The 15,417-nt window shown below is 45.6% G+C and overlaps 1 protein-coding gene across 1 annotated transcript in view; it reads right to left on the bottom strand.

Annotated features, from left to right (window-relative positions):
* Positions 1-15,417, bottom strand: part of RBM19 (RNA binding motif protein 19) — a 114,523-nt gene that overhangs the window by 79,483 nt on the left and 19,623 nt on the right. Inside the window, exons 16-21 of the mRNA XM_054006694.1 lie at positions 15,267-15,384; positions 8,336-8,493; positions 6,490-6,550; positions 4,259-4,338; positions 3,776-3,831; positions 1,748-1,864 (exon numbers count right to left, since the gene is read on the bottom strand). Of these exons, the coding sequence (XP_053862669.1) occupies positions 1,748-1,864; positions 3,776-3,831; positions 4,259-4,338; positions 6,490-6,550; positions 8,336-8,493; positions 15,267-15,384 (590 nt within the window). The remainder of the gene's footprint in view (positions 1-1,747; positions 1,865-3,775; positions 3,832-4,258; positions 4,339-6,489; positions 6,551-8,335; positions 8,494-15,266; positions 15,385-15,417) is intronic.

Here is a 15,417-nt window from a genome sequence, read left to right on the forward strand (position 1 = left end):
TTTAACCTCTCCAGGCAGAGCTACCATTGGTCTGCAGTGTCATTGTCTGCGAGCAACAACTGCAGTTCCCCTCTTGTCCTTTATTTCCTGGGAAGACTAAGAGTGCCCCCTGCTGCCTTGGTGAGGGAAATGCCTCTGGTTCCAAAGAATTGTTTTAAACTAAAAAATTATTATCAAAAAGAAACCCACCAAAGGATCTAAACCTATGGCAAAGGCATACAATTTTAAACAAAGCCCCAGAAGAACGCCTGGCATTTAATAATGTTCACTGTGAGCAAATTTTTAGCCCTTCTGAAAAATAAGTAGAGATTATTAAATCAGCTGAGTTCTCTCTTTGCTGGCTTTTGTTCTGAAGATAAATAATGTGTTCCTAAATATATTGTGTAACTAAGTGAAACTGACATTTTGGTGGAACACTGCTTCCTGATTAACATGCATTGTTCTTAACACGCTTTTGATAATGGGCTACAGAAGCCTTCTGTTCCTTAAAACAGACACCATCAAACTGCTCCCATACCCCCACCTTCTCAACCATGCATGGTTTTTCAACGCCCTTTTACTAACATGAAACAAAACATCTCTCTGTACTGAGCTTTTATCTTTTGGACAAGTACAGATTCCTCTTGTCCCCTGAATATATTACAGAACCAAAAGCCAACCTGGCGCCGTTTATAATTTGGACTATTGGCCGGTAAACTGTGGATACCAGCTGAGCACTGGCAATTTGACGCATCAAGTTGGTTGCTCTACAACTGGCAGAAAGAGTTAAGTTTGGGACTTGACAGGTCTCGTATGATTAGAAATCCAGGGGCAATTTTCCTCCCCATCCTAAGAAGTTTGAAAAACGTTAAGATCCAAATTTTGGGCCTAGACCATTTTTAGGCCCTCTATCACTATACAGTCAAAGTACAAGCATACAAGATATAAGAGCCCCCAATCTTGGGGCAACCCTTGTCCTGTAGAAAGTACTTTACACGCACACGCCATTTTATATGAGGTTAATTGTTGCTAGAGAACCAAGCTTTGGGAGCTCCTTAACAAAGGGCGTGCACAAACTCTGGTGTCACGTGTACAGGACTGGGGAGGAATTTGGTTAGTTGTATGTAAAACAATCCTATCTGCTGTCTGGCCAATTTCTTGGCTCCTCACACCTCACTTTCTTGGGAAAGCCACGGAACATATTCTGGACAAGGAGAGATTTGAGGCCAGATTCTCAGTTATGATCTGAACCCTTTGCACTGCTTAAGAGGTGCAAAGGAGCCAGATTCTGTCTGTTACCCACCAGCTGAGAACTGCCTCAGTCAAGAAGAGCTGGGGTACAGAACTCAGCTCCTGCACCAGCTGTACCAAGGCAGCACAGGGAACATGTCAGAAGAGATAGGGATGTATTGGGGCATCTCGGTGTGGATCCTTAGTGGGCACATGGTCCCTAGGGGACCAGATACTGGTGGTGTACATTAGTGCAGCCCCAGGTTACTCGAATTCAGGCAGAGGCTGGTGCAGTTTGGCCCTCAGGATGAAGACCCTACGACCCGCTCACTGATGCGCCTCCCCTTCCCCCCCTACATGCTCCTGCTCCAAGTGGAGCTCAGAGGCGTTATCTGCTTATTTCATGTCATACGTCCATCTTTGCATTAAATACACATCTCACAAGTTCCGGACTATTTATGATCAGACAGCAAGGTCACCTGCCAAAAGCAGCCACCAATGCCCCAGTGAGTAAATGAGCAGCAGCAGATTTCTTTACCTGAACAGCTCTCTGATTTCCCTCACGGTTGCCTGGAATGGGATATTTCGGACCAAAATCTTGGAGCTCTTTTGCTTCTTGAGCGTTTGTTTTTTGCGGGATGGTGTCACAGTGGGCCTGTAAATCAACGGAGACATGGTAAGTTACACTGTAGAGCAACACACAACACAGACCTCTCTCTTTCTGGTTCCTTCCAGCTTACGAATCTAGACATTCTGGAGTCCAGTTTCCTGATCAATCTGCTCAATGGCTTCTTATTTGAATCAATGGACACTTCGTAGACCAGGTGGGAGAACAGAACAGTTTGATTACAGTTATACTTGGAATATATAAAAATCTGCCTCATTGGTTTAAAAAGATCCTAGTCTTCCTATGTGTTTGTGCATTATCTTGCAGACAGGACCCCAAATCCTGACAGGGGCTTCTGGGCTGGGTGCTATTTCAAGACAAGTAAATAAAGCACTATCTAGGGATTACCATTCTGGAACAAACCAACCCTTCCGTTGGTTTGCTGACCTGCTCTGGTACAACATGGAGAAGTTTGTAACACTGGCTAAATTAGTGTAAGTGAAGCACAGGTTGTGCCTTTAGTTTCACTTTTAGCTGGTCTCTGAAAGGCTGTAAATAGCATGAACAGTTCATGGTTCTGTGTAAAGCCATCAGGTTTGATTCCAAGACACGGATTCTGGCTGTCCAAGCCAGCAGGAAGTGGAAGCAATTCTTGGGCCTTAATGTACAGAGTGGTGCATTACCCCACTGCAGCCGAAGAGCTGTACTGATGGGCCCTTAAGGGAAGTCCCATGCAGCTCCCCTTGGTCTAACAAAGATGCCTTCAGCGTGAGGGAAGGGGCACAGAACAATATCATCTACAGGACAGATGAGGATGACAGTGGAAAGATGTTTTTCTTTAAGAAGTTGGGAGGAGAATAGCAAATTACCCCAAGGAGACCCTTGTGACAACTTTTCTAGTTTAGTTCACCTTAGATCTAGCCTCTCTCACTTAAGTGGTGAAATCATTTAGTGTTGCTTTGCGTTCTTCCGATTCCCAGAAGCTCAGTGCTTCCTTTTTTATTTTGTACTTAGTCTAATAAAAGCAGATTCCCACCTCAAATTTCATTTATTCCTATCCACTTGTTGGCCAAAAATATACCATATTAATAGGTATTATGCACACAGTATTAATAGAATATACATCAGTGATGGGAAATTAGGTTAACAATGTATTATGCTCTTCCCACAATTCTGTTCACCTATGTCATACATCCCACAACACTTTGCAAAGCAGAAATCAGCTTTGGCATTCGAAAATAGGAAACTTGTCAAAGCAAGGATGCAGGAACCCTTTGTACCAAGTACACTTTGGGAGTATTTCATGGCTCATCAACACTTGGAATGCAGCAATTCAACCCAAGATATGGGAAAATATAGGGAGGTGCTAAGGACAAAGCTGGCATAAACCAGTGGGTTAAACTTAAACTTTAAGTGATATGCAAAGCATTCTGTAACTTGTAAAAGAACATAGTATAAATACTACTAGTTGCAATGTGTATCTTTGAAGCACAATTTGTGCGCAAGGTGAACACGCTGCCAGATAAGGATTGCTTCCCAGAGGGAAGATATGTATGCTTCCTTTTCAAATTGTCCGACTTTGCCTTTAGACAATAAATATGGCTAAAATTAGTTATTTGGTCTCTAACATTTTTAAGAACAAACAGCGCATGCAGTCAAACAACTGGCTACACCTTTGAGTTAATACACTGGACTACCACCATCACAACTGCTATTTTTGAAGACCTATACCTGATCATCTGAAAGAGCCCAGGAAAAACATTTGTTCCATAAGCTAGGATGGTTCCAGCCTACCAAGTAATGTGTATTTAAGACTGGCACTATTCACCACCTGAATTACAAAGCGCCATCAGCAACCATATTGTAAAGAAATGAACGAGCCATTCTGGGCAATCAAGGGCTGTTGCTGCTTAAGTCTATTTGGTGCAGAGAAGTCAGACAGGAATCAGGCAGACTTACTTGATGGCCCTTTCGGAGATCTTCACGTCCAGCTGATGGCCATCTACTGAGCAACCCTAAAAAAGCAAGTTACAAAGTTTGCAAAAAGAAAGAGACCTTAAAAATGGAGAAGGAGTTTTACATCTCAATTCTCCTTCACCCAAGCGCAGCTAATACAGGTGAAGAGTACACAATACAGATGGGGAAGCAGTGTGGTCTAATGGCCAGGGCATTGGCATAGGAGTCAAGACACCTGAGTTAATCCCAACTGTGCCACTGATGTGATGTTGAGTGAGTTACTTCCCCTCCCAGCCTTTGTCTTTAGTTTGTGGGCCCTTTGGGGGCAGGGACCATCTCACTAGGGGTATGTTCGGCACTCAGCACAATGGGGCTCTGACTTCAGTCGCAGCCTGTAGATAACTACTGAAAAACAAATATTGGAAGGGTTCTCGGTGCCTCATGACCCACCCACTCCTCCCCTTTGCCTGCGTCACCCATGGTTACCTGGAGCTGTCTGAGGGCTTTCTGAGCATGCTCTGGTTTCTTGTACTCCACAAATCCAAAGCCCATAGGAAGTAAAGTTCCTGTCAGAAAGGGAAGGAAAGAGCCCCATAAACGCTTTGGCGAAAAGCATTTGATAGTGGCCTGCACAATGGATAGGCCCTTGTGACTGGTTAATGACAGACAACGAAAAAGTGAATCAACGCTGCTAGAAACGGGGTGAGCTTTGCTGGACTAAACCTGCCCCAAAGGAGCCATGGGGAATTAAAAAACTAACGGATATTGTGACATTTCAGGATACAGTCACCCTGGGGATGACGCAACGAAAGTTGTACAACACCTGGGTATAGTGGAAATCCATTTCATATGTAACTTTTGTGAATGCAACTAAACAAAACACTAACCATCGGTCCTACAGAAACGATAGCTATGCACATAAAAGGTCAGTGATCATACTGCTTACATACAAATTTGTTCATGTACAGGGTTTTCCTGCACTGCTGCAGTGGTAAACTTTTAGAATGAAATTTTCACCATAATCCAGACACAGGCATTCTCTGGGCATTCCTAACGTGCCTGATTCAGACAAAAGTTACCCCCCCGTAATAATGTATGCTTCCTTTTAGATGGATGTAAAATCTGAGTCTGGAGTTTTGACTGTATTTTTCACCTGAAACCCACCAAAGAGTTCACTCTGGCCATCAAGGAGGAAATACATTGCACAAGCCAATAAAAACAATTATAAATGGACCCTTAAATTGGTCTGTCGTCTAGGTAGATCCCTCGGCAGAAAGGATGGGCTTTTGGCTAGAGCCCTGGTTTAAGAGTCAGAAGAGAATTGGCTCTGCCACAAAAATCCCAGGTATCCATAGGCAGCTCATTTAAACCGCATGTGCTCATTGACCATTTGTGAAGTGGAGACAATATGTCCTTTGTCGTATTTAGAGGGGAAGCTCTTTGGGGTGAGAGGATGTGTCTCTGCGTACATTTAGTGCCCAGCATATGGGGGCCTGAACTCTCGTCCTATATATGTGAATGGAAACGGCTTGTTAAATAATTCCAAACCTGGAGCTCAATTAATTTGGGGAAAGGAACCAACGATTTCATGCTCTCCACTCTCCCATTGGTTAATGTAAAAACAGTGTCAGCCCTTTAGGGTGGCCCTATTCCCACTTGCCAGGCAGAGCCTTCTCCCTTTATTTCCAAAGGCCTCAGCAGCTGACAGAATGACTCTTCATCCCTTGCTGGTTATCCACACCACTGGGGATGTCAGCAGTACAGCAAGTGCGCAGATATAGAAGCAGCTAACTAACTGCTGCTACAGAGCCAGGAGCATAGGGCTCATACATATTAGGTCTTCTCCAAAACGCTGTGCAAATGTCTTGGCAAGGGAGGGAAGGATTGAGATCTATTTACAAGCCAGAGAACATTAGCTGCTGTCTTTCCCTTTATCACCTAGGTGGTGCCCTAAATTTCACTTGTCCCTCTGAGCAACACAGAAGAAATGCAAACTAGCATAGTCCCTATATGGTCATTCTTATCAGTTCAAGATTATGTGCTGAAGCATGGGCCATTCGCTAGAGATGACGATGAAAAGCTAACTTGATCTACAGCCCTTTAATTATTTCCTTATTCAGCAAAAATTTTCAACACCCAAGGCCATGCAACTCTTTTAGGAAACAGGCTCATGGTATCATAACTTCAGGGATCCATAAGCAAGGCCCTGAGCAGCAAATACAATGGCAAGTTTCCAAACTTGGATGGCACTAAGCTACAGAAGTCCTTCTTCAGTGACAGAAGTTGATTGTCCTGGAAGGTAAGAGTGAAACCAGACATGGTTCTGTCCTTAAACCCGATCATGTGTGTACCACAGATCATGAGCAAACATGGGGCTGGGTAGGCAGATGTGCCTGTGAGGTTTCTTTTTAAAACTGACTGAACTCTTCACAAGCCCATGGCATGAAGTAGAGCCTATGACATTTTCATGGAGCCTTCATCTGACCCACTACGAGTCCCACCATGGTTTATAATACTTACCTTGGAGCATGACCTTCCCGGTTTAATCAGCACTTGATTTTTAGGGCTTACGTTTTCAGTCATTCAACATATGCATTTCTGGGCACATAATGAAGATTTTTAACATCAACTATCCAATTGCCCACACAGATGAATGCACAAGGCATCACCACAACCAACCCAAGCAGAAGGAAATGCACAGCGATTCATAGGAGTACCTGCTTTGTCTTTCTTCCTTGAGATCGTGCAGCTCTTCACAGCTCCCACTTTGGAAAACGTCTGCAAAGAATTTTACACGGTCCTTAGTTCTCTTTGTAATTAAAGTGTAACCCTTTGACAACGTTCCCCTTTTGTAGCAACTGAAACAGACAAAGTCAACCCACAGAGAGACGCGCACACTGAACAAGGAAAAGACATACGTCATGCATTCTATTGTGACAGCCTTTATTTAAAACACTCTCTCAGTAATTATCCAACACACTGCACTCTAGCTACGGAAAGCTGCAGTGGTTTAGATCATTGCTACAGAATACCGAAGTACTTAAAAGAATGCTTCCACCCAAACACTGGCTCCTTCAAAAGCTGTCTAACAATTGCCAATTCATTACAATATCCTTAGATTTTTTTCTCTTTCCAGTACTGCATGGGAGGTACCAAAAAGTGCCTGTGGCAGCCCGGCTGTGTTATATGTAGGCTTGGAAGGATTCGATTTTTATTGGCAAATGTCGGTAAACGTGGATTTCACTGTGTACACACACACACACACACACACACACAAACATATTTCTATCAATGATAATCAAAACTGAAACAGGCAATGAAAAATGCTGCTTGAGAACTACAGTTTAAGGACTTTTACTTTGTATATTTTGACGTGTGACGTTGACAATTTATGTTTTAACAGCTAGAAAGCTTTAGCTTTTTGAATCTCAACATCTACTGTCATTAAATAACTGTTTGACACTACCCCCGCTCCCCTCCCCCGGTCTAACCCCTCCTATAATTTCCCACAACTGTGAAAGTTTAAAACAAAAAAATGCTAGCAATCAACATTGCTATTATCCATCAAAATTATAAAAAATAAAAACTGAATTCTGCCAAGCTTAATTCTATGCTGCACAGTCCTAATATAAATATAAGGTATGGTGAAGGGATTGGACCTAATTAGGTACCGGTGAATCTACAGGAATTTGTGGTTCCCTTAAACACATCAACTTTACAAATTCAAGGCCTTTGGATTCATGATACATAGGGCAGTAAAAAGGAGGATGGATAAGTTTCCTCCAATTTTGACTTCTTGTATGGGAGATTATTGAAACATTTGGTGTTTCAACCATGAGCGAGGCATGAAAGAGAAGGGAAATGGGGCACCTCTACTGGGACACAGGATGGGGTAACACCCTGTAGTCTGGAGATGGATTGCTAGCGATGTCTAAGCAATTAAGTTAGCCTTTGAAAACTGCCTGGGCTGGTAAACTTTCCAGGTAGACAGTCTACTCGACTGCCCTCTAACATGACAATTGATGTGAATGAAAAAACCCAACTGAATGATTCTCTGGGCATTCAAAGTTACCACCAGCCCCAATTTGGGCAGGATAATATTTTCACAACCAAGCTGGAGAACAAGCTCTAGCATGGTCTATAGCTACATCTACTGTCTCCAACCAGCAAAAGGGAGAGTTGTTTAGTGGCTGGGAAAGGAAACAGAAGGAACTTCAGGTTACTCTTCCTGGCTCTGCCACTGACTTATTGTATGTCCTTAGGAAAGCTACTTCACCTCTCTACTACTCTTTACCCTAGCAAAATGGCTATGAGACCTTCCTCATAAGGGCCAGAGGAGGCTCAATGTTTGTAGAGGCTCGGATGAAAGATATGTACTGACGAATGCTTTATTGATAGCTTTAAAATACCAAACAGTAGAGCAGCTGAAAGACTTAAATCCAGGCTGAGCCACAAACTCACTGTTTGACCCTGACCAAACCACTCAAACCGAGCTGCTCCATCTAAACAGAACATTGCTGGATACATGCAACACCCAGTCCCACCACCTCTCCCTTTGTTCACCTCCATCAGCGTATCTTCTGTGGTGGCAAAGTTGAGGTTTTTGATGAACAGTGTACATCCTGGAACACTCTCCTCGTCCTCATCCTCGTCCTCGTCCTCCTCCTCGTCTACTGCTATTTTTTCTGAGCCCTTTTTAGCTTCCTCAGTTTCATCACCAGCTGTAAAGCAAGAGAACAAACCATAAACACCATAAAACATAACTAACTCCAGGCAGTTCAGGAGACTGAAGAGATTTATTGTATTTTGACCCCACCATCAGAGCCATCAATGCCCAGACTACAGTGACTCATTTCTCCAGGTGCATTTAGTAACAGTTTGGGGATGAACTTGATGGTCTTGGACACGCAGCCAGAGCATGGATAGCTAGTGTAAGCCATGTATTGTTCTTCTAACATCCTTGAATTCTGACCTACGCCATCCTATTTCCCAGGAGACCAGACACTATGGTGACAAGCCTAGGTAGATACTTGCTTCAACCCTGGGCTCTTGTCCAGCTCTACAAGTATCCCTGAACAATGGCCTGAAATACCCACTACTACGCCAGTATAGGCTGCTAATCAAGTATTTGACGTACAAGGTCTACTCCTGCATCGGTGCATAAAGTACCTCAAAATATTCAACTCACTGACTGGATAAAAGGACAGCTGAGGATCAGGTTCAAGATGGCAGCCATGCTCCTAAAGCACCCGGCCAATACAGTAGCGCATCTGCTCTGTTAGTTTATTTTCCATGATCTATAGACCTTACTCAGCTGAACTACAATACAGATCATAGCATTTGGGAATCAACACACAATTGTACTGCTCTTCTGAAATACCACAGTTAATGATGACTCTGCTGTAGCGTTCCCTGGTACTCACCATATTACAGAGTAGCACCTGGGAACCGCCATCACTAACACAACTGCCTCACCTCAGCTACAGTTTAGTGCACCACAAAGGAACCTCCAGCACTGAGAGACAACAGAATTCCCCTCTGCACAACATCCTAGAATCAACAGGGTAGCAAATGCTGGGTCTCATTTTTTAATAGTTTATGGGCCAATCTTCAGTCACGTTCGCTGTGCCAACACATCCCCTTCGTGAACAGCTTCTGCTTCATTCCATTTTGTTGGGGGCTGTAACCAGGTTTTAAAGAGTTGTGTACATGAAAGGGATCTTCACGGGTTTTTGTTCATACTCGTTTAACTCGCTCACCACAGCGAGCACCACAAAGACTCCCCCGGCCTTTTTCCACTTTCAAAAAACAAACCGAATGCATTAAACTTCTAATTAATCTTCAAGAGCTCTGGCATGAAATGGCCCTTTTATGCTTTAATGGAAATGGCAACAATGATAACGTTGTCCTTTTAACATCAGTGGAACATGCAGCCGTTCTATCTCTGCCTCAAAGAGAAAAGAAAAAGGAAAGGAAAGGGGAAAAGAACTTCACATTTCTCTGAGGAAGGCCCTTTCACACCCATTGTTCAACAACTGAGGATGTTGGAGAGGCTGTCCAGAAAGGAGGTGGAGAGGAGTGAGAAAGGGAAAGGCAGGCTCAGGAGAGATGCACAACGCAGAGCGTGAGGCTAATATCAGAATCTAAACTGGAGATTTGCCTTGTGCCCCAAGCTTCCCAGAAAATGATGTACATGCAGAGTGGGGAACTCCAACATCTCCATCCGCCACCTGCTCCCATCTCCATTCCAAATGCTGGCGTTAGTGAACAACCCATGATTGGCTTCCGGCATTATCAGCAACTCAAACCCACATGCTGTCCTCCTTCCCACCCAGCACCAAGGCAAGGTAGAAGAGTGACTGAAACACACCCACTCAGAGAGGAAGGTATTGCCAACAGCCAGGCTCCTGGGCTCCCTTCTCTGCAGAAAAGCTGGGGTGCAAACCCAAAGGCAGCTCCAGAAACAACAGAGAGCCGAGAAGCAGTCATACCGCTATCACTATACCCCCAATCTCTCTAAAGGCTCACCTAGCCCTCCACTACCATTGTATCCGAGCACCAAATGTGGTGCTTTGCCTAATTCCTTAGCTTTAGTGCCTACCCTGGGCACCTCCACTGCTGACTGCAATTCCCCTCTCTCACTCCAGCGTGGCATGCACCAGCACTGGGCACCAACAGCTCTCTCCAGGCCTCACCACATACGCACGAGTTGCCAAACCACATCACCTCGTGACCAGCGTAAGATGCTTCAGAGGAAGGTGTAAGATCTCTTGAAGCCTTTGGGCCTCATCCAAAGCACACTGAAGTTAACAGGGATCTTGACACCGACTGCACGGGGCTTTGAATCAGCCTTATCTCGCCCCACTACAATTCCCGGGAGGTGGTTGGAGTTTTTATGGTCTCCAAGAGGAGAAGGATCTGACTCATTCCACTAGAGAGGTGCCGGAAGGCGGACATGGTGCCACAGACGTATGCCTAGCTTGGCCTTCCTACTGCATCTACCCTTTGTACTGAGCCCTTCCAAAACTGCTGGTCATCTGCTATCCTGCTGAATAGGAATGTTCTTCTGAGACAACAGGGCCATGAGCTGGGTTGGTTCCAGAGCGGACCCAGATCCCTGCTTTGGTTAAAGAGCTGCTTAGAACCAGACAAGTCAGAGCAACAAGTGATCAACTGGAAATTTCTTCTGCCCTGAAAAAGAGTCTTTTTTTTTTTCTGGCCAAGCACTTTCACTCTTAATTGCAAGAGAAACTTTTAGCAATTGCTGGAAACCAGCAAACTTGAGTAGAAAATTCATTGATTTTGAAGACAACTGGGTTGGAAGAGGGGAAAGATTTAAGGTGGGGGAAAGGTGCCTCCATCTACGGTTAGCACAACAGTCACACACAGCCACATGGGGCTCTGCTGTAATCAGACTAAGGAATTTACTGCTGCCTCCCTCCCACACCTTCCCCCAGGCATACGGTGCCAGAGGCTGACAGCAAAGACCATTATCAAACCGAAGCAGCTTTCCAGGAGCTCCTGTGCTTAAAGCCCTTTATCTGGAGGTGAGGGTCTCGGTTATGGGGAGATAAAACAGCTGCCCCTATCTTTGTCCCTCCCCCAGGACTTGGAATGGGAAAAGCTTTTCATCAGCTCCCTCCACCTCCCTGATGGTCTTGAAAAGGCTTCCAGGGAAAAAAATAAATACAAATAATAAACCCTCAGCTCTCCAACCTCCTTCCGTACTGGTTTTAAAAGTGTTTAAGGCCCCAAATATGCAAGAGCAATGCTAAAAGCCCCAGGGATGGGGAGGGGAAAGACATAAAAAAGGTCACGTCCTTACCATAAGAGCAGTGGGAATTCACCCACACAAGGCGTGCAGTGGGGCTTGAAATTAACACAGGCAAGCACACAAATGCACACGCTGCTCCATGACCTGCCAGCCAGGCGATCAGCTGGTCTGGGCCCTGCTGCCTGGTGCTACCTTCCTTTGTTCAATCAAAGCTGGGATCCTCAGGCCTGGCCCTTCAATTAGGTTCTTTAGACCCTTAGAGGAGGGCACCATGTAACACATGCAGACAACAGGCATGTGCTCAGCTGTGTCGATCCCCTCTCTCTGATGGGGAAATTCTGTCAATAACAGGCTTTGTTATAAAGTTTGGGGGAGGGGGTCGATCTGCTTTCATGTCATGTTGTCTATACTAAAACAACAAGGAGTCCGGTAGCACCTTAAAGACTAACAGATTTATTTGGGCATAAGCTTTCGTGGGTAAAAAAACCCACTTCTTCAGATGGATACAGACTAACACGGCGACCTCCTGATACTTGTCTATACTAAAGCGCCCCATCACAGCTACTGTTGGTGTTACTTCACCCTTCCTTCCTATCTCAGTACTGATAGGGCCCTCATCACCATGGTATCCCATCACCCCGAAGTCACCGAGGGATTTTATTCTCAACACCTCTGTGGGGTAGGAAAGCACTGCCCCGAATTTACAGATGGGGAAACTGAAGCACTGGGTAGCTTCAGTGACTCATCCTGGGAGGCTGTGGCAGAGTCAGGAATTGAACTCAGCTCTCCCAAGTCCTAGTCAGATGCTGTAACAACGATCTCATCCTTCCCCGAAAACCATTCCTTTCATTCATCTCATCTGTCTTGCCTTTCAGACTAAGCTCTCTGGGGCAGAGACTAATTGCTATATGTTCACACAGCACCTGGCACAATGGGGACCTGACCTGGTTGAGACCCACAAGCACTGCTGCATGTTTTGGCCTTGCTCGTCCTCTTGTTCTGGGACTGCTTCTCCGACCCTCCTTGTAGAGTTCAGTCTCCATTTATACCAACCGTGCCCAAGGAGAGAACTCTCTAGTCAGGGTGGTGGCCTGTGTAGAGTCCCTGTAAGCTATTTATGCTGCTTCTTGGAATAACTGAGACACAAGATGGGTGCGGCAACATCTTTTACTGGACCAACTTCTGTTGGTGAAAGAGACGAGCTTCTGAAGAGCTCTTCTTCGGGTCTGGGCTATAATAATAATAATGATCATCATAATACCCTTTCTAAAGCAGAAATATTACCCAAAAGCTGTCCCTTCAGTATCTAAGCGCCAGGGAGGCTACCTCTAAAGTCACCAGATTTGACAGTCTCAGGAGTGCCTCAACTAAAGGCAAGATCCTAGACAGTGTGATCATGTCCACTGCAAGTGGAGTGAGTCCCATCCACCAAGACATTTAAAAATGGCCTACACTGAGCACGAGAGACTACTGTATCAGGAACAATCCTGAGCGTCTCAAGGCACTGACCATGCCCTGTGTTCCCCCTGACTGGCTGCTGAAGGCTCAAGATCAGAAGTTTTAACAGAAGCCACCATAGATCCTCGCACAAAGCCAGAAACATTCACTGGTTTCAAAATTCTCCTACTGGCTGGGCTTCATAGACACAAAGCTGAGACTGGCAATGAGACTAGCACAATTGCTACATTGTTCGGCCCTGGGCATGAGTGCCATCTTCTAGCAATGCGTGTGTTTCAGGAGCAGGAAAAAAGGTCTTCAACCAGACAATTCCTGCCTTTTTTTGGCCTGGCTTTAATCTCATCTGCCTAGTTTTCCTGAAACTCCTCAAATCACCCTCCTTCAACAAAGGAATTTGCAAATTTTGGGACTGGATACCAGAACTAATACTAAAGCACATGAAGCATAATAACTATTGCAACCAAGCAAGATGCACATTTTCTTGGTCCACACTGCATTTGCGTTAAGGCCGAATAAGGGGAAAGTCTAAGCAAGCAATTTCTCTTTGCATCTCTTCACTGGCTCCCCCTTCTCTATCCTATCAAATATTCCATCCTCATCCTTCTCGACCTGGCAGCCATCTCAACAGACATCTGTGCTCTTCTTGAAGTCTTGTCCTCCCATGGCTTCCCTGACTCTGTCCTCTCCTACCTCTCTAATCGCTCCTTTAGCATGTTCCTTGGGGGATCCTCCTCATCCACCCTTCAACTCCCTGTGGGGGTTCTTTAGGGCTGTCTTTGGTCCTCTTCTCCTCTCCCTCTGCACCTCATCTCTGGGTAATCTCATTGGCAAACACAAATTCAACAACTACCTCTGTGCTGACAACTCAGAGATACCTCTTCACTCCAGCCCCGTCTCCTGTCTAGACTAAAAACTCAGCCTGCCATTGACACTGCCTCATGAATCTCTAAACACCGGCTCAAGCTAAACATGGTTAAGCCCGAGCTCCTAATCTTCCCCTGCAAGCCCTCCCCGCTACCTCCTTTCTCAACGATGGGATACCACCATCCAAACCTGCAACCTGAGTGTCATCTTCGACTCAGACCTCTCTCTAGGTCCTCACATCCAGGCTGCATCTAAATCTTGCCGATTCTTTGGGCATAACACCTCTACGATACGGCCCCTCTTATCCATGCACACAGCTACAAAATTCTCATCGCCTCGCGGCTTGATTCCTGGAGCATCCTTCTCTGGCCTTGACAAATCCCCGCTCGCGGCCATTCAGAATGCGGCTTCAAAGATCATTTCCCTTGCCCATCGCTTTGACTCTTTGCATCCTTCCCCGGCTCCCCCTTCTCTGTCGCATCAAAGATAAGCATCACTTTCAAGGCCCTTCATAGAGTCTCATTTGCTGCTGAGCTGGCGACATTCGGCCCATGAGGCCATCCTCCACTGCCCACTTTTTAAATTTTCAAACCCCTCCGTGCTTTCTCCTGCACTATTCCGTATGCTTGGGAGGCGCTGCCCATAAACGGCTCACCTACCTCATTCCCCTCCTGCAGATCCCTCCTCTGTCAGGATGCCTACGCAAAACATGGCAACGGTCAGGCTGTTGGTGTGCACAGACCTCTACCACTCACTCTGCCCAACACTCTCTCACCATTCACTTGTACTCCCCAGCATGTCAACAGCCATCTGTTGCCTCTTATGTTGTACTTCGATTGTAAGCCGCTTGTGTCAGGAACTGTATTTTTGTTGTGCGCTTGTACAGCACCTAGCACAATGTGGTCTTGGTCTGTGACGAGGGCCGCTGGGTGCTATGGTAACACAAATTAATAACGCTGCCCCTGCATTTCTGAGCCACAATCATTCTCCCACACTGCTTAATAGCTTGGCTCTATTCACCCCTCTGACCTCACACATGCTACCAACTGAACCCCGCTAGTGCGCCAAATCTTAACCCCATTTCCAACACCAGCACTGGCTTCCAAAAACCCAAAAGGAGAAAATGGCAGTAGCAAGCAAGTGTACTAATGTATTGCTTAGATCTAGGGACGGCTGCTTTCCCAGGTCAGCAGTCGAGCGCCCTGCAGCATGATGGGGGAAGAGAAGCTCTGCTCGTCTCTAGACACACGATCCTCAAAGCAACTTCAAGAGGGGACTTCAAGTAAGGCAGAGGTTCTCATCCAGTTAGGACAAGAACAGCATGGCCACTGCTCTACAGGAAGAGCAGGATTATACACACTACAGTAAATACCTCCTCCCCCAAGTCAAAATTCTTACCAGTTCCCAGCCTGGCTTCTCCTTCCTCTCCTGGAATCTCAGGCTGTTTCTTCTCAGGGGGTGGGCAGGAAAAGACACCCATGGGAGCCCACTCGAGATACAGAGGGATGTGCTGAAACTGCAAGGGTGACAGATACAAGGGATGTCTACA

This window comes from Malaclemys terrapin, chromosome 16 (assembly GCF_027887155.1).
Source record: "Malaclemys terrapin pileata isolate rMalTer1 chromosome 16, rMalTer1.hap1, whole genome shotgun sequence".
Classification (NCBI taxonomy): Eukaryota; Metazoa; Chordata; order Testudines; family Emydidae; genus Malaclemys; species Malaclemys terrapin.